Here is a 22,946-nt window from a genome sequence, read left to right as displayed (position 1 = left end):
TTAACCTATACTTAGAACGGATATGATCCAGTGATTGTCACTTTTAGAAATGAGAGTAAATCCTAAAAGAGAACCTGTTTATATGGGGTACTGAATCTTTAAGGCCTTATTTTGTAGCTCTAGAGCAGGATAATAGCATTTTATTGAGGTTTATTAGCATCTCTGGCCTTACACATACTGGGTTTCTTCATGCAGATTTGAAGAACCCAAATGATTCAACAGTGCACAGCCCCTTCACCAAACGCCAGGCTTTCACCCCATCTTCAACCATGATGGAGGTGTTCCTTCAGGAGAAGCCATCCGCAGTGGCTACCTCCACAGCTGCACCTCCACCCCCCTCTTCTCCTCTGCCAAGCAAATCCACCTCGGCCCCACAGATGTCTCCCGGGTCTTCAGACAACCAGTCCTCCAGTCCACAGCCGGCTCAGCAAAAATTGAAACAGCAGAAGAAAAAGGCCTCCTTGACTTCAAAGGTATTTGAATTTTTGAGATGGGTGTCATCTGAGGGCAAAAGGGATGCGGGATTAGAGAATTGAGAGTCTAAGGGGATAGGCTGTGGATCCCTGGGTGACTCAGCGATTTAGCGCCTGCCTTCAGCCCAGGGAGTGATCCTGGAGTCCTGGGATCGAGTCCCATATCCGACTCCTGCATGGAGCCTGCTTTTCCCTCTGCCTGTGTTCTCTGCCTCTCTCTCTCTCTCTCTCTCTCTCTCTCTCTCTCTCTCTCTCATATGAATAAATAAACATTAAAAAAAAAGGGGAGGGGGGATCCCTGGGTGGCGCAGCGGTTTGGCGCCTGCCTTTGGCCCAGGGCGCGATCCTGGAGACCCGGGATTGAATCCCACGTCGGGCTCCCGGTTCATGGAGCCTGCTTCTCCCTCTGCCTGTGTCTCTGCCTCTCTCTCTCTCTGTGTGACTATCATAAATAAATTAATTAAAAAAAAAAGGGGGGGGGGAGTCTGCATATTTGAAGGAGAAATTTTTTTTTTTATTAGTCCTATAGTAAGGTTGTAATAAAACCATTACTTTTACTTTACAGATTCCTGCTCTGGCTGTGGAAATGCCTGGCTCAGCAGATATCTCAGGGCTAAACCTGCAGTTTGGGGCATTGCAGTTTGGGTCAGAGCCTGTCCTTTCTGATTATGAGTCCACCCCCACCACGAGCGCCTCTTCAAGCCAGGCTCCAAGTAGCCTCTATACCAGCACGGCCAGGTAGAAGAAACATCAATTTTAAGAGTTTAGTTCTTGAGCTTCTACTACTTTTTCTGAGTCTCTTGCTGATTCCTATAACTCTGAAGAGGCCCAGCCTCTGACTGAGCGAAGGAAAAGTAGCCCGATTGTATTTTGTGAAGCATTTCGAAATAAACAGATGGAAATACACCACTAGGGTACTTCTGGAGTGTCCATGCCCAGTTCTGAAGAGGCATGTGTAGCACCTTTAACGGGAGGACCTTGGCATCTGGCTAATGATGCTTTTGGCACATTTGGTCCTTTGGTGTGGGCTTTATGCCAATGAAGGGTGTGACTGGCCTACTAGGGAATATATAGTATTGATATAGCATATAAGTTAAAGGAAACCTTTCCTGCCTTCTCTGATAACTTTTAGGGGAGGGCCAACATAAGCAATAGAAAATCCTGGAGGAATTTCTGGGACTAGGCTGTTTTCCTCAGTACTTTGAATTTAAAAATACAGGTATTAAGCCCTAGCGAATCATAACTGCCATTAATGCATGTGAATATTTTAAAAGTTCTTCTCAGGGGAGTTCTACTTGATATCTAATAGGGGTATTGAGAGAGCCGGGGTCTCAGAATTCCTTAAAATGAATATGAGTAAAAGGTAACTTTTCCTGTGCTTAGGGTTCACGTTAGGATATATCAAAGGAAAAAAAAAAAGGATATATCAAAGGAGTCAGAGTAGTCCTTTCTACTTTGGCCTCTTTTTCTTACGGGTGTAAGAATGTAGGTGAACTGTTTTAGGTTAGACCCCTGACTCTGTAGGATGTGGAATACCTATGGTTGTCAGGAGAAAATCGTTTATTTGTTGCTAGAAGTTTTCTTTCTGAATGTAATGGAATTACTATTATAGAAGATCTCCGCCATTTCCTTGTTACCAGTGGGTCTGTTCTGCTTCATTTCTCTGAGACTTTCCTTCTGCATTCCCCACAGTGAATCTTCATCCACAATCTCATCTAACCAGAGTCAGGAATCCGGTTATCAGAGCGGTCCAATTCAGTCGACAACCTATACCTCCCAAAATAATGCTCAGGGTCCTCTGTATGAACAGAGGTCCACACAGACTCGGCGATACCCCAGCTCGATCTCCTCATCACCCCAAAAGGACCTGACTCAGGCAAAGGTAGTGGGTTTACAAGTCCCTGGGTGCTAGTTAGGACAGTATTGGGCAAAGACTCTTCAGTGTCTCTCTCTTCTTGACAAATGGTGCTGGGATATCTCAGAAGTGCTGACTGAGAAGCTGAAACCACATTTCTGTGATTGGTGAAATTAAAAAGTTCTTTTCAGCAAACCTAGAGATTCAGAGCCAGAAAACCATTCTCTTTGCAGTAAAGATTCCTTCTCTATGGTAGAATCAGTGTCAAATAATTGTTTACTTTTTTGAGACGATCTGAGTGCTAGACCCCTGGGTGTCTATCAGTAGATACCTTGCTGACCCAGCAAGGGGACAGCATGTCCCAGGGTGCTGTGGAGGGACAGTCATGTGCAGCCAGAAACTGGCTGGTTTGGCTGAACTGACATACTTCCTGTCCTCCCCCAGGGCCCTGGACTTAGGCCTTCCCTGTGTCTCCTCTGGGTTTGTGACCTCTTGAGCAGTTTAGGGGTTGTCTTTGCTGCCATGGGTCACAAAGGATTGGTGTACCTTGTTTTCGTTCCCATTTTAAATTCTTGTAGTTTTGTTTGCTAGTCTTTGTTCTGTTAATTCTTTAGTTAGCTTGCAGATTTATTAATGGAAATTGAGCTGAGTCAGTGTTAACTTGACCTGTTTACTTGAGTTTGTCTCTTCCTTACTCCTCTGTTTTTTGTCCCAGAATGGCTTCAGCTCTGTGCAGGCCACGCAGTTACAGACCACGCAATCTGTTGAAGGTGAGTGTTCTCTAGACATTTGCCTCTACATTCTAGTATTTTTCTTCCTCTCTTAGTATTTTTGCTTTTCTTAGATTATAGTGAGAAGAGCCTGGCTCTTCTGGTTATACTTTTCATTTGGTTCTGCTTTGCTATTTAATAGCAAACAAACCTAAGTTTTTCTGTGTTTTAGAACAATGATAACACCCTTGGCTCCTTTGTTGGGTAAATGAGATCAGTGCTCTGAAATGCTTGGAATTTAGAAAAAAAAAAAAAAAAAAAAGAAAGAAAGAAAGGAAAGAGAGAGAGAGAGAAAGAAAGAAAGGAAGAAAGGAAGAAAGAAAAGAAAGAAAAGAAAAAGGAGAGAGTCAACCTAAACACATACGGTCCATTATTAAATAACTCAACACTTTTAGCTTGGGGACAGCCTAGGACTCCCATGAACAGGAGTTATCTCTTCACTTCTCATAGACACTCCTCTTCCTCTGATGAGGTGAATTATTTATGCTTTATTTCTAGGTGCTACAGGCCCTGCAGTGAAATCTGACTCACCTTCTGCTCCTGGCATCCCCCCTCTCAGTGAAACCGTGTCTGCAGCTTCCTTACTGACAACAGCCGGTCAACATTCATCATCGTTGGGTGGCTTGAGCCACGGTGAGGAGAGTCCAAATACTACCACCACACAACACAGCAGGTGATTTGGGTTACGGCTGGACGCTGGGGTTGGGAAGGGTGGTATTGGCTCCCTGCCTCGGTCCTGCCCTTGCTGCCTGGTGGGGGCCACATTAGTGAGGTGGACGACTTGAAAGCTGTGGGAAGCAGAAGCAGAGGAGGCCTGTCCTCCTTTCTCAGCAGCCACTCTCGTTCTGTCTGCTGCCCACCTTTGGCTGGCCACAGTGCTACCCACGATCTCAGGCTTCTTTGGTCCCTTATTCTGCCTTATCTCCTCGTCTGTGTTCCTGACAGAAGCTCCCAGTCAAATAATCATAGCACTGTGGCTGATGGCAACCTCTTCTTTGCAGCACATTATCCACACAGCAGAATACCCTTTCGTCATCCACATCTTCGGGGCGCACTTCTACATCCACTCTTTTGGTAAGTGTGATGCTGCAAAAGAGAACATGTGGTTTTCTTGCACTTAGAACTCTCCAATTCTAAGACTTCTGAAGAAATGATTCTTGGAAATCTCTTCACGAGGTGGCAAAATGATCATTGATCTCAGGTTGCGGGAATGGAATAAAAGGATGTTGGGAGGCAGGAGAATCAAGAAATACTAGAGAGCTGTGAGCCAGTTCTCCACACCCTGGATGTGACTCTTGAGTCTTTATGTGACTTTTTCTTTGCTATTCTTCTCAACACTGAAGTGGGTAGGGCTTTGTGTGCTCTGGTAAATGCTGTAGGGACGCCCCTTTCTCACTGCTACAGCATTCTCATTCCTTGGTCTGAGTATGCTGAACATGGCTACTAAAAGTCATGTGTGAGTCTGAGCATCCTTTGAAAGTGCAGGCCAGATGAAAGCTTTTGACCAAATAATTAATTTCGCTATTGTGATTTGGAACAACCATTTGTGGAATTAGGCTGAGATGGTAAGGAAGACTCATTCTGGGCAAAGGTGTCTGGTTTGCCAGAAACCAAGGGGAAGATAGTGCTGAGGCTTCCTGAAAAGTCTTTTTCCTTAAATATAAATATTCTCCTTGATGAGTCTTGGGGAATGGGTAGCTGGAGGATAATTTGTAATTTCTTCTAATTCCTTTGGCAGAGGGCACCCTGTACTCTGCCTCAGCTTTTTAAATTGGAAAGCTGATACGCTCTCACCAACAGAAGGGAGTGTGCATCTCTTCTGACCTGTTTTGCTAATCACTGTTTCCTCCTCCTGTCTTCCACTGCTCCCCCTTTTTAAGCACACAAGCGTGGACAGTGAGGCGAACCTCCATTCTTCCTCCAGCACTTTTTCCACCACATCCAGCACGGTTTCTGCGCCTCCCCCAGTGGTCAGTGTCTCTTCCAGTCTCAACAGCGGCAGCAGCTTGGGCCTCAGCCTCAGCAGCAATTCCACTGTAACAGCCTCGACTCGGAGCTCAGTTGCTACAACTTCAGGTAGAAGGTGGATGGCATTCGTCTGGGACAGAGGAGAGAAGTAATTGTGTGACAGGATACAAATGTGGTTTCTCTTTTAGGAAAAGCTCCTCCCAACCTCCCTCCTGGGGTCCCGCCATTGTTGCCTAATCCGTACATTATGGCTCCTGGGCTGTTACATGCCTATCCGGTAAGTGAGACGATGTACCTTCTCCAGAAGGTGAAGGTGGGTGGCCACTCTAGAGAGGAAGGACTAAACAAAAGCCATTTCTTCTATTTGTATTTTCTGTGAGTGAAACACAGATTCTGGGCCTCTGAAGCCAAAGGCCAGATTGCCCACCTGGAATCCCTTTTTGTTTTCTCGGAGAATATTTTCTCTGGTTGGATTGATTCCCTGTCTTGGAGGGTCTGTGCTGGCTTTGACTAGTCAGAGCAGAGTTCCCTGACCTGATATCTGGGACTATCTAAGAGGGGCCGATGGACAGTGGTAGCTGTTTGCCCTGGGGCATCTTCCGTCAAATCCGTGGATTCAGTGTCTATTAAGATGAAGCGTATTTATTTGAAATGTTTAAAAAGATATCTGTTCTTGCTCCTCAGTGTAGGTGAATGTCATACAGAGGAAACATCCATTTTACATGTTTTTTAACAATAAACATAACTTAGTAGCTATATGTTACAGAAAATGAGTAAAATGTGAATTCTTTCTGAAAGAGATAATTTTAAGTATTTATTCATTCATGAGAGACATATACAGAGAGGCAGAGACACAGAGGGAGAAGCAGGCTCCCCACAAGGAGCCTGATGTGGGACTTGATCCTGGATCCCAGGATAATGCCCTGAGCTGAAGGCAGACATTCCACCACTGAGCCACCCAGGCATCCCAGGGAAAGCCTTAGGACCTTTTCCCAAATCACTTAATCTCTTTGTATTTCACTTCTTTCCTCTTAAACGAAACTGAAAGAAGTAATCTATATCCTATTCTTCCTAAAAATGACTTAGCTCTGGGTGCCTGGGTGGCTCAGTGGTTGAGCCTGTGGGGAGCCTGCTTCTCCCTCTGCCTTTGTCTCTGCCTCTCTCTGTCTCTCTCATGACTAAATAAAATATTAAAAAAAAAAAAAAATGAATGGCTTAGCTTGTCTCTTAGCACTTGGTTTGCTCCTATGGTAACCAGTTCCTATTAATATTGTTACGTGTTTGTATTTTCTAGCCACAAGTATATGGTTATGATGACTTACAGATGCTTCAGACAAGGTTTCCCTTGGTGAGTATGTGATGTAGAGCTTAAGAAAAGAAAGTGATTTTCACCTTACTGTTGAGAGGATTATTGTAGGTGTTCAGTTGATAACTCACAGGCTTAGCTCTCCCCAGCCTGTACCCTCCATGTGCAAACTTTGGTTCAAGATCTCTTAGAATACAGGGACTTGGGAAGTGGTTTTAACAGAAGATAACTTTCCTTTTTTTAATTGGTTGTGACTTCCTCGAAGTAAACAAGTTTTAAGCTAAGGTATAGCTCAGAGTTCTCTGGAGCTCTCTGGATGCTTTTTATGTATCAGGCCCTTTGAATTACAGAAAGACTAGTTATTTTTCAGTAGTAGATTCTTAGGGATAGTACCTAAAGATTTGAGAATATTTTTGGTTCTGTTGGACTTGATGTATTTCCTGGTGAGCATACCCGTAGACCTCGTCTGACTGTGCTTGTGGCCAGGCGAGGGGGACAGTGTATGCAAGAGTAACTTGGAGTTTGTGCCAGGTCTAGCCAGCTAAATCAGTAGCTGGATAAATTGCAGCACTCCCAACATTCTGCCTCTTAACCCTGTGCTGTTACTCATGCTGGGGAGTGGCATTGAGTGTCTGCTCTTTGATTTCTCTCTTCTAGGATTACTACAGCATCCCATTTCCCACGCCCACCACTCCACTGACTGGGAGGGATGGTAGCCTGGCCAGCAACCCTTACTCTGGTATGGTTGGGATGGAGCCGAATGAAGGGAGAATGTGTTGGGATTGGTGAATAGCAAGAAAGGACCCATTTCTCACTTTAAGACCTTTGGCAGAAGGTATAGAGCAGATGTGATGAATCAGGGTGGGTAGATTTGCAATGCTGCTGAAGATTGAGATTTCCTTCTCTTCCTGCTTTGTCGCCTCCCTGAAGTTCCGAAGTAATACCTTGACTTAGTTTTCTCTGCCATTCTCCAGTTTTTTCCAGGAAGTACAGTGCTTGAACTGGCCTTCCTTTGCCCCTCTTTGCTCCTCTTCCCTGCTCACAGTGGTAGTCTCGTTGCCTTGCTAAGCCATGATCCTTTTTATGCCTGACAGGTTGTCCTCTTTGACCTATCGTTTTCCCTGTTACTATTCTGAGTCCAGCAAAGAGTGTTCTTTGAGGGGAAGCAGGGGAAGGTGGGAAGGGTGGGGGATGAAGGATAGGAATGGATAGGGAAATCATGCAGGAGCTTTGATCTGGGGGCCTGTCTCCCACAGGACGGTACAGGCATCCGACATTTGGCTCAACTTTGCACTGTGCTGTGTGCTCAGTGGTGCCACATGTTGCTGCAAGGAAACGTAATTCAAAGAGTCTTGGATCAGGGTCTTCTGGAATCTTGTGAAGCCAAGAGAAGGAAATTTGCTTTAGGGTCAGGGGTGAAGGAAGTAGCAGGTACATTTAGCTTCTTCTGTCATAGGTGACCTCACAAAGTTTGGCCGTGGGGATGCCTCCTCCCCGGCCCCGGCCACAACCTTGGCCCAACCCCAACAGAACCAGACGCAGACTCACCACACCACACAGCAGACATTCCTGAACCCGGCGCTGCCTCCTGGCTACAGTTATACCAGCCTGCCATACTACACAGGGGTTCCGGGCCTCCCCAGCACCTTCCAGTATGGGCCTGCTGTGTTCCCTGTGAGTACCTGGCCTTGGCCTTTCCTTGTGGCCATGAAGAGTCCCAGCTTCCCAGACACTGTCCTAGCTGCCTTCAAGGCTATATGACTTTTTAATAATGGATGAGGAGAAGTAGAAATAGTTCCCCCTTTGGCCTGTTTCTGGCCTGGGGATGGGAGGGGGGCTGGAATTGGTGGTATTGGGATAGAGGTTACCTGTTCTCCGTTCTCTAAAGAGGGGATGTGACACCATACAGATGTGTCCCCTGGACTGCCCTTCTTCCCTGCTGCCACTCGCCCCTTTCTCTTCCTTCAGGCAACCATTTTGTGACTTCACTGGTAGATTTTATAAAGCTCCATAGGGAGCTCTATAAAGCTTATTTCACTAAGCAGACTGATCAGCCTGCCTCAGGATGGTAGCTGTCTGAATGCCTGATTCCTGGAGTAGGACAGGTCGGGGGAAAGGCTCACTGTCACCGTGTCACCTCACTCCTGGCCCTTTTGCTCTCTAGGTGGCTCCTACCTCTTCCAAGCAGCATGGTGTGAATGTCAGCGTGAATGCATCGGCCACCCCTTTCCAACAGCCAAGTGGATATGGGTCTCATGGATACAACACTGGTAAGCTTACCTTGACCTGGGCTGTCCATAATGGTTATAGGATGTGACTGAAGGAGTTTTAGGGAGGAAGATGTGCTGCTTGAGAAAACAGGGTTGGTGAAGTGTGCCACTAGCAGCTCCATGTAAGATTTTTCATGTTTGGCTGATATGGGTGTCTATCTGAGCAGCACCAGCGGAGATGCTTAACGTTAAAACACATGTCCAGCACTCATGATGGGAATGCCCTGGGGCATGTGTTGGCTGTTAGAATATGTTGGCTGACCTAAACGTTGGGCGGGAAGCAGAGCCAAGGGCCCCAGTATTTCATGGAGATGTCAGTGGAGGTACGTGTTAGGATGTTTGGTAGTGGTAGTACAGAAGCAGAGGTGCTTCCTGAATAGCAGAGTTGGGTGGGTTTGGCATACACTCCTTTTCTCATGCAACCCCTTTCCGTTCCCTATTTGGGAGATCTAGGATGTGCAGAGAAAAGCATGGGTTGTGAATGGTCAACACAGGGAGAGCTGGACCTTAGAATCCCTTGTTTGTATGGTTGGTTTCTTGGCAAGGTCTGTTTGCACATTTGATGGCAGGAGGAAAATGCAGAAATCCTCTCAATGGGCACTGACCGGAAAGATACCCAGTCTGTCCCCTGCTCCTATACCTGACACCTGCACTCCGCTTCTGGAGGACAGGGACTAAGGAGTCGTTTTTGAATAAAACCGTGCCATCTACTTTTGTCCATGATTTGTAGACAAATATGGGGAAGAGGTTGTTGGAGTTGCAGAGAGTTGGGGTTGGGGGTTTTTCAAAATTCTAAGCTCACTTACGTGTTCATGGTGATTTGGATGGAGCTGCATCTGTGTTCTTACCCCTGTGTGGGCTCCAGGTGGGTCAGTTGCCCAAGGTTTTCCCTAATTGGGGAACTGAGCTGAGCACGGAGGGCAGTAGGCCTGGGAACTAACCTAACCGCGAGGTGGAGCTGTGAGCTGTGTCGGAGCACTCTGGGTGAGTCTGGATTTAACCTGGAGAAATCCTGGCCTGCCTCACTCCTTGGAGCTGCTTCTCTCACTGAGCAAGATGCACCCTAATCCTTGGTGGGGAGGATTATAAGCTCTCTGGACTTGGAATGGCCCCATTCTCAGAACATTAGATTTAAGGTTTAGTTGGACCAGATTCAAGAATTTTAAGAGGTAGGTGATTGATAACATAAGAGAGTGGCAAACCTCATTCTGGAAATCTTAGTTTCTTATCTCCCTTAAGATTTCAGAAATCTACTGTAACAGTTTTTTGAGCACCCCCAGTTCCCAACCCCACAGAGGGCTCTTGTCATCCCATTCCGCATCAACCTCTAAATTCATTTATTTTTATGTATTTGATTCCTTTTAGGAAGAAAATATCCACCCCCTTACAAGCATTTCTGGACGGCAGAGAGCTAATTTGGCCCAAGGCTGGGGGCTATGTTTTGTGTGTGTGTATAAATTTGCACTGAAGTCTTGTTTCAGAAACCAGACCACTGAGGAGAGCCTGCTGAGCTGAGGCCATGGCCTGCGTGGCTTGGGGAAATGAGTTGGTGGATACCTTCTGGGCTTTGAACTTGCCCTTCCCCCATTTCCCTCTCCCCCATGTGTCTGACCCTGTCTTACCCATTTCGAGTTCAAGCGGTGCAGCACCTCCGAAGCATCAATGCACACACCTGCTGTTGCTTTTGATTCTGGAAGGCATGTAGTTTCAACTTGTAACAAAATATTTGTAGTCTTCAATAAACTGTGGTATTTCTTTAGCTAACTCTGGCGTTCTTTCCGTGCATGTCTTTCTGGACACTAGGAGCCAATGTTGTGCTGTGGATGAAAGGGGGGGCGGGGGGGGCTTTTCAATCAAATCCCAGCATAGCCAAAGAACTATTAACTTCTCGTCATGGTGATTTTATGAAGGGGGGCGAGGGGCAGCAGCCTGTTTCCAACCCTTTGATTGATCAGTAAAGAAAGCTATTTGTAGAAAATCCCTGATTCTCCCTGCTTATTACAGCTCTTCACTTTTCCACTCAGCTCTTTCCCTGGTCTCTGACGTGAGCAGAGGGAAAGGACAGAAACCGCTTGGAGTGTCCTGTCATGGTGAAAGGCAGAAGAGGTGGTTTTCAGAGCTGGTTTAGGGAAGTGGCTTCCAAGGGCCTTGGCCAGGTGGCTGGTTGAGATCTGATGAAGTCTTTAGTGACCAGCTAGTTGATGACTCAGGCTGTGTACACTGTGCTAGCCTGCAACATCGTTCTTATTCTTTATCCCTTGGTAGGCTTTTCAGGGATTGTGGAGTACTCGTGGTTTTGCACTTGTGGGTGTAGCTAAGGATGCGTGGGAGACGTTTGCTTAGACGACTCCTTGACTATGGAAATTCTTATCCTCACTCAGTCTAATTACTAGTACACCTCACCCCTTTGTTGACAGTTACCTTGTAGGCTGAGAACACCACCCTTTGTTCATTGGAAACCCAGATACCCCATTCCCCTAGAGGCTGCCATGCTGGGAGACGTTAGTTCTCGTTTCTCCTCCACTGTCCACATCATGTCAGTGTGGTCTTCACTGCTTGGGAGTGGGGGATAGATGAGATGTTGACTGTTGGAAGGAAAGCTCTAGTCTGATGAGCTTTCTCATAACTGGTGAAGGGTAAGTGGGGAAGCTGACAGCTATTCCATTAGTGCTCACACTCAGGCTGTTAGGGCTGCTACACTGTCGTCTCATCCTGCATCTCTAGTCCCTTTAACCACCCAGACTACAGCCTCAGGCCTAGAAGCTGGATGTTAACTAGTCCAGACTCTGGAAAGAATGAAACCGGGGTGGGGGGCACTCCAGAACTAAACTCCTCCCTGCTACCCAGCTCTAGAAACCAGTAGGCCTTTTCTCCCATCCAGTGTGGTGGGGTGACCCTGGGTGTCTGCAGGGTGTTTGAACTTTTGTGTCTTTGATTTCCTTCAAAAACGTTATTTGTATCCTGTCTGTACTGCCTCACTCTCAGCCCTTCCACACAGACCTTCCCAGTGGCCTAGTCTTTTCCATAAATGAACTGTTCTTAATGCCTATCACCCATTAAGAGGGAAGGGGAAGATCTACCCCATCGGTCCCTGGGTCGACCCCTTTTATTTCAGGGCCTTTGAAGTGATGGGGCCGTATTTCTCAGGCTGTTTCCATAGTTCTGTTCTTTTTCTTGGCTCCTCCACCAAACCATCTAGACTTGTGCTATGAAAGAAAGATCCTGCAGCGGCTATCCAAAGGGGGCTTAACTTTTTGAAGGCTGCCTTTGTCCTAGGCATTGGGGGGATTGGGGTTCTGGAGTTTGAAGGGGGAACTGCTATTGAGTTATGGGGGAATTTGTGATTTGGTCAGTTTATAGACAGTGCTTCTAAAATACTCTTCCATCAAAGTGCCCCTCCCAGCCGGAGAGAAGGATCAAGGACACAGGCTGAAATGCAGTTTTTCTGGTTTCATTTTATCTCCTGTGATGAGACTGAATGTTTCCTTAAAAGTGTGCTTTAAATTCCAAATTAAATGGAGTTATTTTTCCTCAAATCTTGGCATAAAATCTCTCTAGTAAGATGCTGGATTATTTTATCTGATTACTTTTTCCTGTCTCCCTGACCCATGGCCCCATACCTGAGAGTAGTTATATGTATTTCAGTTTAGGGAGTAGAAATTAAAATGAGGAATGGTACTGCTTTAGTTTCCTTTAGGTGGTGGTAGTGGTAGGAGGGAGTTCACCAGGAAATGTGCAGGTTGGTGGGAGTATGGATCAGAGCCCGTGTCTAATGGAGAAGCTCAAGTTGTAAACAACGAGGATGTCAGGTTTTGTGTTCCACATAGACTGTAGGAGATAGCCTACCCCCACTGCCTTCCTAACCCCCTCCCTTCCCCATGCTTAGGCTTAAATTAGTTAGCTGGAAGTGCACCTTTGCATCAGCTCGTTAAGTCAGAAGTACATAGCCGAGAAGAGCCAAGACTGGAGCAGCCGGGCCAGGGAAGCTGAGACTCCCAAGAACAGACCACGCTCTTGGGGCTGGACTGGATTGCTCCTTGAGCACTTTTCTTATGCTGTGAAAGCACAGATCCTGAGCCCAAAGGTCTCTTCTGAACAGGAAGAGCCCAGATTACCTATCTTAGGAGCAGGACTGGGTGGAGTCTGGGTGGGTTGATTTGAAATGGACATTAAAATTTTATTACATTTCTTTTCAGCTTTGGCACAAAAGTGTTTTGAAAACTATATGCTAGTGAGATTTGGCTATATCCACTTGCCCCACAAAAAGTAGCTCAGCTCACTTTCTCACATACATTCTCAGTACATAACCTGGAAAGGACAAGAGATTTGGGTCATGAGCTCTCATCTCTCTCGGTGCTGACCTGAGCTGGAAAAACAGACCAGAGTCCCCTTGCAGTGTGGTAACTAGAAAGGCCGCACACGCCATCTCCTTGTCTAGAGAGGGGCCAGCAGCGAGCCCAGCTAATCCTCCTGTCTGTTTCCTCCTCCCCCAGGTGTATCAGTCACCTCCAGTAACACGGGCGTGCCAGATATCTCGGGTTCTGTGTACTCCAAAACCCAGGTAGGTGCCTAGAAGTGGAAAGAGATGGGCATAGAGGAGGTGGTGTTGCAGTGACAGAAGTCCAGTGAACAAGCACGACCCCAAGAGGTGTAGGAAACCTGTCCTCGAAGATGAGTGGTCTCTAGATTTCAGTTTCTCAAAGAACTTTAAATTTAGCTCTCTGAGAAAGGCAAGAGAAGTGTGCCAGGAAGGTAAGGCGTGGCAGGTGGCTGTGATGTGTCTTGAGACTTACTGTGGCAACTGTCCTTTCTTTCCATACCACCAGCCTTTTTGCAACTTTCCAAGAGAATGGAATGAAGGGAAACTAGTTCCGTTCTTTGTAAAAACAAAAGGTGGGAACGGAAGAGTGCATCTGAACTATTAAGCCTGATACATGCAGTGTTCGGAGTTATGGTGGAGCACTTGGTGACCGAGACCTTTGCCACCAGGATGCCCGAGCTGCACGGTGGGGGTGGTTTGTGATGGTAGAGTCCCAGAGCACGCTCACAGCTGTCCTCTCCTGCTGTGCTGACAGCTGGGAGTCAGCACCCCTGGGTTATGTGTGAGCAAAGATCAGAATGAGTGAGTACTTCTCTCAGGATCCCACAGCCCTTGGAGAACAGAGCAGACCCGCTCACGTGCCTTTAGTGCTGCTGTTCTGCTGCATACTGCTCTTGGGGGGTGGGGGACTTGGGCTCTGAAACTCCAGGGCTTGGTTTGCTGACCCCTTTTACTGTCTCTCCCCATCCCTCTGGATAGCAGTCCTTTGAGAAACAAGGTTTTCATTCCGGTACTCCTGCTGCCTCCTTCAACTTGCCTTCAGCCCTAGGAAGTGGGGGGCCCATCAATCCGGCCACAGCTGCTGCCTACCCACCTGCCCCCTTTATGCACATTCTGACCCCCCATCAGCAGCCGCACTCCCAGATCCTCCACCATCACCTGCAGCAGGATGGCCAGGTAATAGCCCTCCCCCTCTCCTCTCCCTTCCTCTTCCTTCCTGTCCCCTACAACTGCCTCCCTTTCCTTCTCTTACCCTTCCTCACAACCACCTTCACCTACCCCTCCCAGCGCCAGCCATGGGCACACAGCACATACACACACAAGTGCACATAACACCAGCTGCCGGCAGAGGAGATGTCAGAGAAGGGGCCAGGCTGAAATTTCCTTTGGGGCCTTTCTCTTCTGCCTCCTATAACACAGCTGCCTCATCCCATCAGACCTGGGTCACGCCTCCCCTCCAACCTCTCCCAGCCTCCCCCATTCCCTGACATTGTAGCTTTCCCTTCTAATGGTGGAGTTCTATTGTCAAAGTTTGTCCCTTTATTTTCCATATATCCTGGTTCTGCCTCAGCTACCATATTTGCAGATGATTCTCTGTTGCCAGCGCCAGCAGGAGGAGCAGGTAATGAAACTGAATGATGATGTGCTTGAACCCACTCCTTTCCAGCCCCCATTTCACCTCCACAGCGTCAGGGAACTTGGAAAGGCTGCACGGTCACAGATCAGGACACACAAACACAGACACCTCGCTGAGCTCTCTGGCCTCCCATTCCTCTCTTGTCCTCCCTCCCCAGCGCCCTCTTTCTTTCTGCCCTTCCCTGACTCTGGAAGCACTTGGTTACTGGAATGGAAAGGATTCTTGGGGCAGCCTCTGGAGCCTGGGGCCTCAGACTGTCTCTCCTACCTCACCTGCAGTGGGCTCTCAGCTGTGCTCTGTGGTAGGGGTGGGGAGCTTGGGGTGGTACAAGTGACCTCTCCTCCATCACAGGTGGCTGAGGAGCTGGGATAAGACAGCTTTCCAAATTGAGGTATTCATGGGATTGATGAAAATGAAATCTCCGTGTGATCACTCCTCTCCAAGAGGCTGTGATTCTCTCTAGAGAGAGAGAGCCTTTTCTCAGAGCAGTGTAGGTGGGAGTGGAGGGAGAAAGTGGAATTGAAAGTGGGGAGAACTCATTCACTGTCTTGTCTCCAAAAGGTATTCTGCCGTCTTTATGTTGTTCCCCTGTTCAAAGCTTGAAAATGCTCTCTTCCATGTCACAGGTCCTCTAGCACCTATAGAAACCAAATTTTCTGTGGTGGGGAAGTAAACTTCAGAGTCATTTCTAAGCAAGGGGAGTGGGAGAGCAAGACAGTTTCCAGAGCTCTACCTGCAGATGTCACAGATTTGTCCCACTAACCAGACACCTTTTTCCTCCTCCTCATCATCCCATTCCCTGCAGACGGGCAGCGGGCAACGTAGCCAGACCAGCTCCATCCCGCAGAAGCCCCAGACCAACAAGTCTGCCTACAACAGCTACAGCTGGGGGGCTAACTGAGGCCTGACCCCCCTCCTGCCCGGCAACCACGGAAACGGCATCAGAGAGAGAGGAAGGGGGGGTTCCGCTGCCCCTACCTCCAGTGTCCCACCCTATGCCTCAGCTTCATGTCTGTCCCGTCCCCATACCACCCCTACTCTGTTGTATGTATTATAGGATTTGTATTTTCTCCTTTTTTTTCCCCCTTTCCTCTCCTCCTCCCCCCTTGCATTCAAGATTATGAAACTTTGCTGTGGGCCCCGCCTTCCTTCTCCTCCTGTTCACCCTGGTGGTGTATAGGTGAGGTGGGGCAGGGGGACCCCCAAATATATATCAGCCCAACAGCCCTACGTCTCCTCCTTTATTATTAGGAAACAAAACAACAACAAAATGGCGTCATGAATATGAACAGCATTGTCAGATGAATTAGTTGAAGTGTTTTTTTTTTGTACTGTGTCCTCGAATTTAATGGATTAATGTGTCTTGTATATATAAAAAGAAAACCTCTACCTTCAGCCTCTGCCCGTTCTTGCTCATTCTAAGACAGTCTGGTCAGCCAGCTCGGTGAATGAATATTCCGTTCCAGCTGGGCCCCTGGCAGGCTCTGGAGGCCCCAGAATAAAGAGAGCTTCTGCCTTCACCTGCCCTGCTGGGATTCCCTCTCCTCCTTCCCCAGGGGCTTCACAGCCTAGAAGGAGCTGCTGCAAATTTTCATTTCCTCCAGAAGCTGCTTCCTCTGCAGATTTCAGGCTGTGACAGGAATGGACAGCAGACACAGGGTAGAAAGCTGGAGAGTGGGTTTGGGGAGCGGTCGTGTACTGTAGATGGTCCAGGACAATGGTGGGGGGGCATGCAGTTCCTGCTTCTTGAGTGCTGCCGGCCCCTTGAAAAGGAGGGGTCAGGAGACCAGGGCCGGGGTGCAGGGAGGGTGGGGGCGCAGGAAAGGAAAGGCTTGAAAGTCAGGGGGCAGGCAGAGGGTTACTTACAGCTCCAAACTCCTCCCCCGGCAAAGCTTACGGGATTTCCCCGGCTCTCTTGCCAAGCCTGTGCCTGCAGGCTGCAGAGCCTGCCTAGGGCAGCTAGTATCGGTCACGGTCACCGCATGCCCGTTGGCCGGGGAGCGCCAAGTCCGAGCATCCCCAACCGACCCGTGGATTCAAACGCCGAGCCTGGAGCACCTGCCGCACCGGCTCGCTGGGCGGAGGCTGCCCCCTGGCGGCGGCGGCCGGTCCCGGGCAGGAAGGCGGCTTAGGGTTCCGGGCCCTCGCCCGCTCCCTTCGCGGGCAGGGGGTGCGGCTCGGGACCGGGCGGCGCCCCGCGCCGCCTGCGCCGAGCAGACGGTCGTGTTACGACAGCGTGCCGCGCCGCCTGCCTGCTTTCCGGCAGGCGGCCCGACGCTGCTCTCAACTTCCGGCGGCGGAGTGCAGCTGCGGCCAGGTGCGAATGGGCCTCGGTGGGGTCTGCAGGTTCGAGTCCCAAAACGGGGATGAGCTTCTTTGATCTCTTTCGGGGCTTTTTCGGCCTTTCTGGACCTCGGAGGTTAGAGTGGGTCGGGGTCGGACGAGGGTGGGGTCTCCTGAGGGGAGCTTGATCTCTGACACCCAGTTCTTGGGAAGCCGTCCTCTTCGTCACTCCTTCACCAGCTGCGGAGAGGACAGAAGTCAGCACACTGCGCACTCGCCCCGCGGCGGTCACCTGGGCGGCCGCTGAGAGGAGGACTAACCGCAGTTTAAGCCTTTCTCCAGTCTGGGGTGATGCAACAGGGGCCTGGGCGGGAGAAACAGTGGGGGCCGGGCGGGGGTGGGGCGCGGGGGGCGGGGGCACGGCCTGCCCGCGAGGTGAGGACCGACCCTGACACAGACGGAACCCCGACGGCGCCCCGCCAGCCTCACTCCCGCACCTCGGTGCGCAGACCTCTGCCCTTGGCTCCTCGGCCACCCGGAGCTGATTGTGCGGCCGAAGGTGTGGCTGAGATTCTGGTGCTCAATCTACCTTCACTCCCAGCCACAGAGATCCCTTTTTTGGAGGGATGACTCGAGATGAAGATGAGGACGATGAGGAAGAGGAGGAAGAAGCAGCCCCGTGGAGCCATGGGAGCTCGAGGTCTGAGGGTCCCCAGACCCCGGAGGAATTTGGCTTTGGCTTCACCTTCACTCCAGGAGGGATGCGTTTCCATGATAACTTCGGCTTTGATGACCTGATTCGTGATTTTAATAACATCTTCAGCGAGATGGAGGCCTGGACCTTGCCTTCCCGGCCTTCTGGTGTGTGGCTGCCCCTGGAGCACCTCTGGTTTCTCCTGGGTTAGTGGGTGAAGCCAGGAGCCTGAAGAGAGTAGTGGGGGTGGGAAGTGTGAGAAGAATGATAATATCAAGGCTGTGAGGAGCCCAGGTCCTCTCCCCCCCCCAGCATCCATCTGCCCCCTTTTCCCAGAACTTCCAGGTCCTGGTCCTGAATCAGAGACACCTGGTGAGAGACGACGGGAGGGACAGACACTTCGGGACTCAATGCTTAAGTATCCAGATAGTCACCAGCCCAGGATCTTTGGGGGGGTCTTGGAGAGTGATACAAGAAGTGAATCCTCCAAACCAGCACCAGACTGGGGCTCCCAGAGACCTTTTGGTCTGGTGAGTGCTTCTGGGCCCCAAGTGAGAGCCTGCAGGAGGTAACTAATAAAGCACAGACTGGAGCTTGTCAGAATCTAGCAAAGTTGGGTTGGGATCCTAGGTTCTCCACTGTCTAGTGTATTTATCTGTTTTCTCTATTAAGCTCCTTGTAGGATTGGGCGGAGGGGGCGCATGAGGGTGGGAGTTCAGCTTTTTTCTCTATTTTTTTTTATGACTTTTTAAAAAAAGGTTTATTTTATTTATTTATTCCTGAGAGAGAGATAGAGGCAGAGACACAGGCAGACGGAGAAGAAGGCTCCATGCAGGGAGCCCGATGCGGGACTTGATCCTGGATCTCCAGGATCACGCCCCGGGCTGAAGGCGGCGCTAAACCGCTGAGCCACCCGGGCTGCCATATAACTTTTTTTAAAGATTTTATTCATTTATTCATGAGAGACAGAGAGAGAGAAGCAGAGACACAGGCAGAGGGAGAAGCAGGCTCCATGCAGGGACGTGATCCCAGAGTCCTGAGATCCAGCCCCACATTGGGCTCCCTGCTCTGTGGGGAGTCTGTTTCTCCCTTTCCCTCAGCCCCTCCTGTACTCCCTGTCTCTCTCAAATGCGTAAAACCTTAAAAAAAAATCACCAGTCTGTATGATTCTGGGACAAGACGGATTGTTGGATAGGATAGAGTGTCAGTTGAGGAGAGCCTTTTGGTGGAAAGATAGATTGAACGGGTAGGACAGAGAAAGGGGTGAGTAAATAAAGCTATCCTGAGTGGAATCCTCTGTCCCAGGGGAAAAGTAGTTACGGAACTTAGGAATATTTTGGATTCTGTGACCTCTCAAGTTTCAGATTGAAAGGTATCATTTCACCTATTTTGCCTTCTACAGTTTGATGATATGTGGCCTGTGACCCCCCGTTCTAGAGCCAGAGAAGACAATGGTGAGTCTGGAGGGAGGGGACATTTAACGTACCCTTTGTTCTCTCTCCCTTACATTTCTTCTTGTCACACTTGGCCCCTTCTTTTCCTTTGGACTTTTGATTTCGTGTTTCCTCTCTGCCCTTCTAGATCTTGATTCGCAGGTTTCCCAGGAAGGCCTCGGCCCAGTTCTGCAGCCCCAGCCCAAATCCTATTTCAAGAGTGTCACGGTGACTAAGATCACTAAGCCAGATGGGGTGAGTTGGAAGAGGAGTAAAGGGAAATGTGGCCAGAGGATGCCATGGAAGAGCAATCTATATAAAGAAACCAGTGAGCTCACTTCTATTGATCTTAGAGATATGGTTGGGGTCTCTCCTTGTAGACAGTAGAGGAGCGCCGGACTGTGGTGGATAGTGAGGGCCGGACAGAGACCACAGTAACCCATCAAGAAGCAGATGGCAGTCCTAGAGATGGTAAGTAAAGTTTGTGAATCAAAAAGGTCCATCTCTTATTTCCTTGGGCAAAAAACACACATACTTTTTCAGCCTTTGATATTCTTCTCCTTGTCCACTGCCCATTCTTTTTCATTTAGTGTGTCTGTATGTATCACTTTCTCCTTAGATCCAGAATCACCAACACCTCCAGCCCTGGATGATGCCTATTCCATCCTGGATTTATTTCTAGGACGTTGGTTCCGGTCCCGGTAGCCTTGTTAACCCTCAGAGGCCTTCAGATCCTTTCCACCCTTCGCTCACTGTCAGTGGGCTTAGCTTCTCCTGCCACCTCAGGGTCTTGGGTGTATGGAACAGTGAGTTGGGGGTATGTCAGTATGTGACTCACCTAAACTGACCAATAAAACCTTTATTTATGCTAACTCCTTGGTCTTAGTTTTGTCTAGGCTGTTCTTCCCCCCCCCCCCCTTTTTTTTAAAGGCCTCCCAAGCTCTCTCCAGTCGGCGGGACCCGCCTGCTGCGCGGGGTGAGTGGAGGCTCTTCTACTTTGTAGTACCATCCAGGGCTTCCCAGATTATTTTGGCCCACAGTATTCTTACTTCTTAATTTTTTGTTCTGCTTCCCAACCCTGATTTGATAATCAGGTTAATTTGGTCAGGATAATCAGGATAATTTGGTCAGGTACTGGTAGAAAATGAGTATTCTTATGGAGGAGATACCTAGAGACAATTCCAGGAAAATTTACACAGGGATGCATTAGAGTCTAACAAGCGGAAGTGTGTGTGGAAATGTAGGGACACCTGCTTCCCCAGGTGTGGGATCACTATGATCGGACATTTCACGAGGTAATTTGATGAAATACATTGGCAAATATTTTTTCCTTTAGTGGGTATGTATTCCCCCCCCCGCCCCGCCCCATGTATGTTGGAGAAAATATAACTAGGACAAACGTTGCTAGATTTTTTTTTTCTCATTAAAGAAATTCTTAAGAGCACCTAGGTGGCTCAGTCGGTTGAGCATCCAACTTTTGGTTTCAGCTCAGGTCATGATCTCAGTCATGAGACTGAGCCCTGCATCAGGCTCCATGCTGAGCTCGAGTCTGCTTGTCCATCTCCTTCCCACTCTTTTTTTTTCCTTCCCACTCTTTCCCCACTCTACCCCCCTGCTCAGTCTCTCTCTCTCTTTCTCAAATAATAAACCTTTAAACAAAAACAAAACTTTAGCACTGTGGTTTATAGTGGCAGATCTTAAACATTTGTTTACCTCTGTTTTCTTGAAATTTCACTAAAATGACAATAAAGGGATTTTTCTAAGGAAGCAAATCATAAGAACAAAGAGATATAATCATGAAATTTTGTCTTTTCTCTTTATTATATCTTTATGTGAACAGAAGTTGATTTATTACCCAAGAAGTTGTTTATATTTCTCTTTATAGTTAGTGCTCTTTATATCTTAGGAATATCCCCAACCCAAGGTTAAAAAAATATTTCTTTATCCTCTACAAGTTTTATTAGTTCTGCTTTTTATATTTAGGTTTTTATTTATTTATTATTTTAAAAAGATTTTATGTATTTATTCATGAAAGACAGGCTCCCTGTGGGGAGCCCAATGCAGGATTTGATGCCAGGACTCTGGGATCATGCCCTGAGCTGGAGGCAGATGCTCAACCACTGAGCCACCCAGGTATCCCTACATTTAAGTTTTTAAATCCATCAAGAATTTATCTTCCTATGGGGTATGAACCACAGAACCAGGATGCCTCGGCAGCTCAGCAATTGAGTGTCTGCCTTTGGCTCAGGGCATGATCCCAGGGTCCTGGGATTGAGTCCCATATTGAGCTCCCTGCATGGAGCCTGCTTCTCCCTCTGCCTATGTCTCTGCCTGTTTCTCTCTGTGTCTCATGAATAAATAAATGGAATCTAAAAAAAAAAAAAAAAAAAAGAAACATGGGACCAACTTCATTTTATTCTATTTGGGAAAATACATATGCATATGTATGTACAGATATGAATATATTTTGTACACACACAAATACACATGGTTCCCTGTGCTGGGCCTTTCTGTCTGTCCTGTTAATCTATTTGTCTCTGTGCCTACTCACATTTTAAAATTGCAGACTTGTATTTAGTAGAACATGTCCTCTGACTTTTTTCTCCTTTTAGTATGTAAGGATACAATTTCTTAATTAATTAATTAATTAATTAATTAGAAAAAGCACACGTGGGCAGCCCCGGTGGCTTAGTGGTTTAGCGCCGCCTTCAGACCCGGGTTTGAGTCCCACGTCGGGCTCCCTGCATGGAGGCTGCTTCTCCATCTGCCTGTGTCTCTGCCTCTCTCTCTCTCTCTCTCTGTCTCTGTCTCTAATAGGTGAATAAAATCTTAAAAAAAAAAAAAAAAAAAGTTTGAAAAAGCACATGTATGAGTGGGGGCGGGGGGCAGAGGGAGAGAGAATCTCAACCAGACTCTGCTGAGCATAGAGCCCAGCTCTATCCCACAGCCCTGAGATCATGACCTGAGCCGAAGCCAAGAGTTGGATTCTGAACTCACTGAGCCACCCAGGCACCCTTACAATTGATTTTTCTTTTAGGATTTTATTTATTTATTCATGAGAGACACAAAGAGGCAGAGACACAGGCAGAGGGAGAAGCAGGCACCACGCAGGGAGCCCAATGCGGAACTCGATCCTGGGTCTCCAGGATTTTATGCCTTGGGCCAAAGGCGGTGCTAAACCGCTGGGCCACCGGGGTTGCCCACAATTGATTTTTCTAATCAGCTTTTCAGAGTACCACTTTAAACACATGGAGCTGGAGATGACCAGACATTTGTGGATAGCCTCCAGCATGAACAGTGGACTCAGACAAGAGAAGCGACTTGGGAGAAACATACCTGCAGAAAGATGATTTAGCAAGGGCACGTTTTAATGTCCTTAGAAATATAAGATGATACATCCATAAAGAAGGTATTCTTGCAAAAGAGGAATAAACAAAATAAGAATGAACTTTGAGGAGTTTAAAAAAATGTGATGGCAGAAATGAAAAACTGTAAAAAGATTTTATTTTATTTTAATTAAGAAAAAAATTTTTTTATTTATTCCTGAGATAGAGGCAGAGACACAGGCAGAGGGAGGAGCAGGCTCCATGTAGTGAGCCCGACGTGGGACTTGAACCTGGGTCTCCAGGATCAGGCCCTGGGCTGAAGGCAGCGCTAAACCGCTGAGCTACCAGGGCTGCCCTTATTTTAATTTTTTTTAAAGATTTTATTTTCTATTTTTTATTTTTTAATTTTATTTTAAAGATTTTACAGGGCTGCCCCTGTATAAAGATTTTAATGACAAAGGTGAGGAAATCTCTAGAAAGACCAAGTGATAGAGATAGAAAACAGGAAAAAAGTACACCTGAAACTAATAGAATGTTTACATGTTGACTATGTTTCATAAAAATTTTTTTAGAAAAGGAAAAAAAGAGGGGGACGCTTGGGTGGCTCAGCG

General features: G+C 47.9%; 2 protein-coding genes, 1 long non-coding RNA gene and 1 other non-coding gene across 30 annotated transcripts in view; 3 read left to right on the top strand and 1 right to left on the bottom strand.

Moving 5' to 3' along the window:
* The window catches only part of UBAP2L (ubiquitin associated protein 2 like), a 41,469-nt gene extending 25,475 nt beyond the window's left edge, over window positions 1-15,994 (top strand). For 5 of the 23 annotated variants that reach the window (XM_038543237.1, XM_038543241.1, XM_038543236.1 and 2 more), the window contains exons 14-29: window positions 196-473; window positions 1,039-1,211; window positions 2,166-2,355; window positions 3,044-3,098; window positions 3,597-3,771; window positions 4,100-4,172; window positions 4,979-5,174; window positions 5,255-5,343; window positions 6,361-6,414; window positions 7,030-7,111; window positions 7,829-8,046; window positions 8,537-8,642; window positions 13,136-13,203; window positions 13,942-14,139; window positions 14,534-14,584; window positions 15,405-15,994. In XM_038543237.1, the coding sequence (XP_038399165.1) occupies window positions 196-473; window positions 1,039-1,211; window positions 2,166-2,355; window positions 3,044-3,098; window positions 3,597-3,771; window positions 4,100-4,172; window positions 4,979-5,174; window positions 5,255-5,343; window positions 6,361-6,414; window positions 7,030-7,111; window positions 7,829-8,046; window positions 8,537-8,642; window positions 13,136-13,203; window positions 13,942-14,139; window positions 14,534-14,584; window positions 15,405-15,500 (2,102 nt within the window). In that variant the 3' untranslated portion in view covers window positions 15,501-15,994. Of the gene's footprint in view, window positions 1-195; window positions 474-1,038; window positions 1,212-2,165; window positions 2,356-3,043; window positions 3,099-3,596; window positions 3,772-4,099; window positions 4,173-4,978; window positions 5,175-5,254; window positions 5,344-6,360; window positions 6,415-7,029; window positions 7,112-7,828; window positions 8,047-8,536; window positions 8,643-10,007; window positions 10,407-13,135; window positions 13,204-13,941; window positions 14,140-14,533; window positions 14,585-15,404 lie in introns of those variants that run through there. The other 18 variants (XM_038543251.1, XM_038543243.1, XM_038543242.1 and 15 more) reach the window with 7 other exon arrangements.
* On the bottom strand, window positions 110-16,796 carry LOC119876448. Of its 3 annotated transcripts, none has more exons than XR_005362393.1 (5): window positions 16,466-16,796; window positions 15,990-16,362; window positions 10,265-10,459; window positions 3,630-5,196; window positions 110-501 (listed from the first exon to the last, which is right to left on the bottom strand). It is a non-coding gene; the product is annotated as an uncharacterized LOC119876448 (long non-coding RNA). The 3 variants fall into 3 exon arrangements; XR_005362392.1 differs by having other exon boundaries at window positions 15,990-16,229; window positions 16,466-16,795; XR_005362391.1 differs by having other exon boundaries at window positions 15,990-16,795.
* On the top strand, window positions 6,818-6,954 carry LOC119872736. The gene has a single exon (XR_005362767.1). It is a non-coding gene; the product is annotated as a small nucleolar RNA SNORA58 (small nucleolar RNA).
* HAX1 (HCLS1 associated protein X-1) lies at window positions 16,778-19,881 on the top strand. Of its 3 annotated transcripts, XM_038543268.1 has the most exons (8): window positions 16,778-16,916; window positions 17,085-17,230; window positions 17,484-17,782; window positions 17,913-18,106; window positions 18,979-19,030; window positions 19,158-19,264; window positions 19,390-19,480; window positions 19,629-19,881. In XM_038543268.1, the coding sequence occupies exons 3-8, from the start codon at window positions 17,509-17,511 to the stop codon at window positions 19,712-19,714; spliced, it is 804 nt and encodes a 267-aa protein (XP_038399196.1). In that variant the 5' UTR covers window positions 16,778-16,916; window positions 17,085-17,230; window positions 17,484-17,508; the 3' UTR covers window positions 19,715-19,881. The 3 variants fall into 3 exon arrangements, with proteins under 3 accessions (XP_038399196.1, XP_038399194.1, XP_038399195.1); XM_038543266.1 differs by lacking the exon at window positions 17,085-17,230 and having other exon boundaries at window positions 16,858-17,018; XM_038543267.1 differs by lacking the exon at window positions 17,085-17,230 and having other exon boundaries at window positions 16,859-17,018; window positions 17,484-17,743.
* The last annotated feature ends 3,065 nt before the right edge of the window (window positions 19,882-22,946 follow it).

The sequence above is a fragment of the Canis lupus genome, chromosome 7 (genome assembly GCF_011100685.1).
Source record: "Canis lupus familiaris isolate Mischka breed German Shepherd chromosome 7, alternate assembly UU_Cfam_GSD_1.0, whole genome shotgun sequence".
NCBI classification, from domain to species: Eukaryota; Metazoa; Chordata; class Mammalia; order Carnivora; family Canidae; genus Canis; species Canis lupus.
This window is presented reverse-complemented; position numbering and strand designations above follow the sequence as displayed.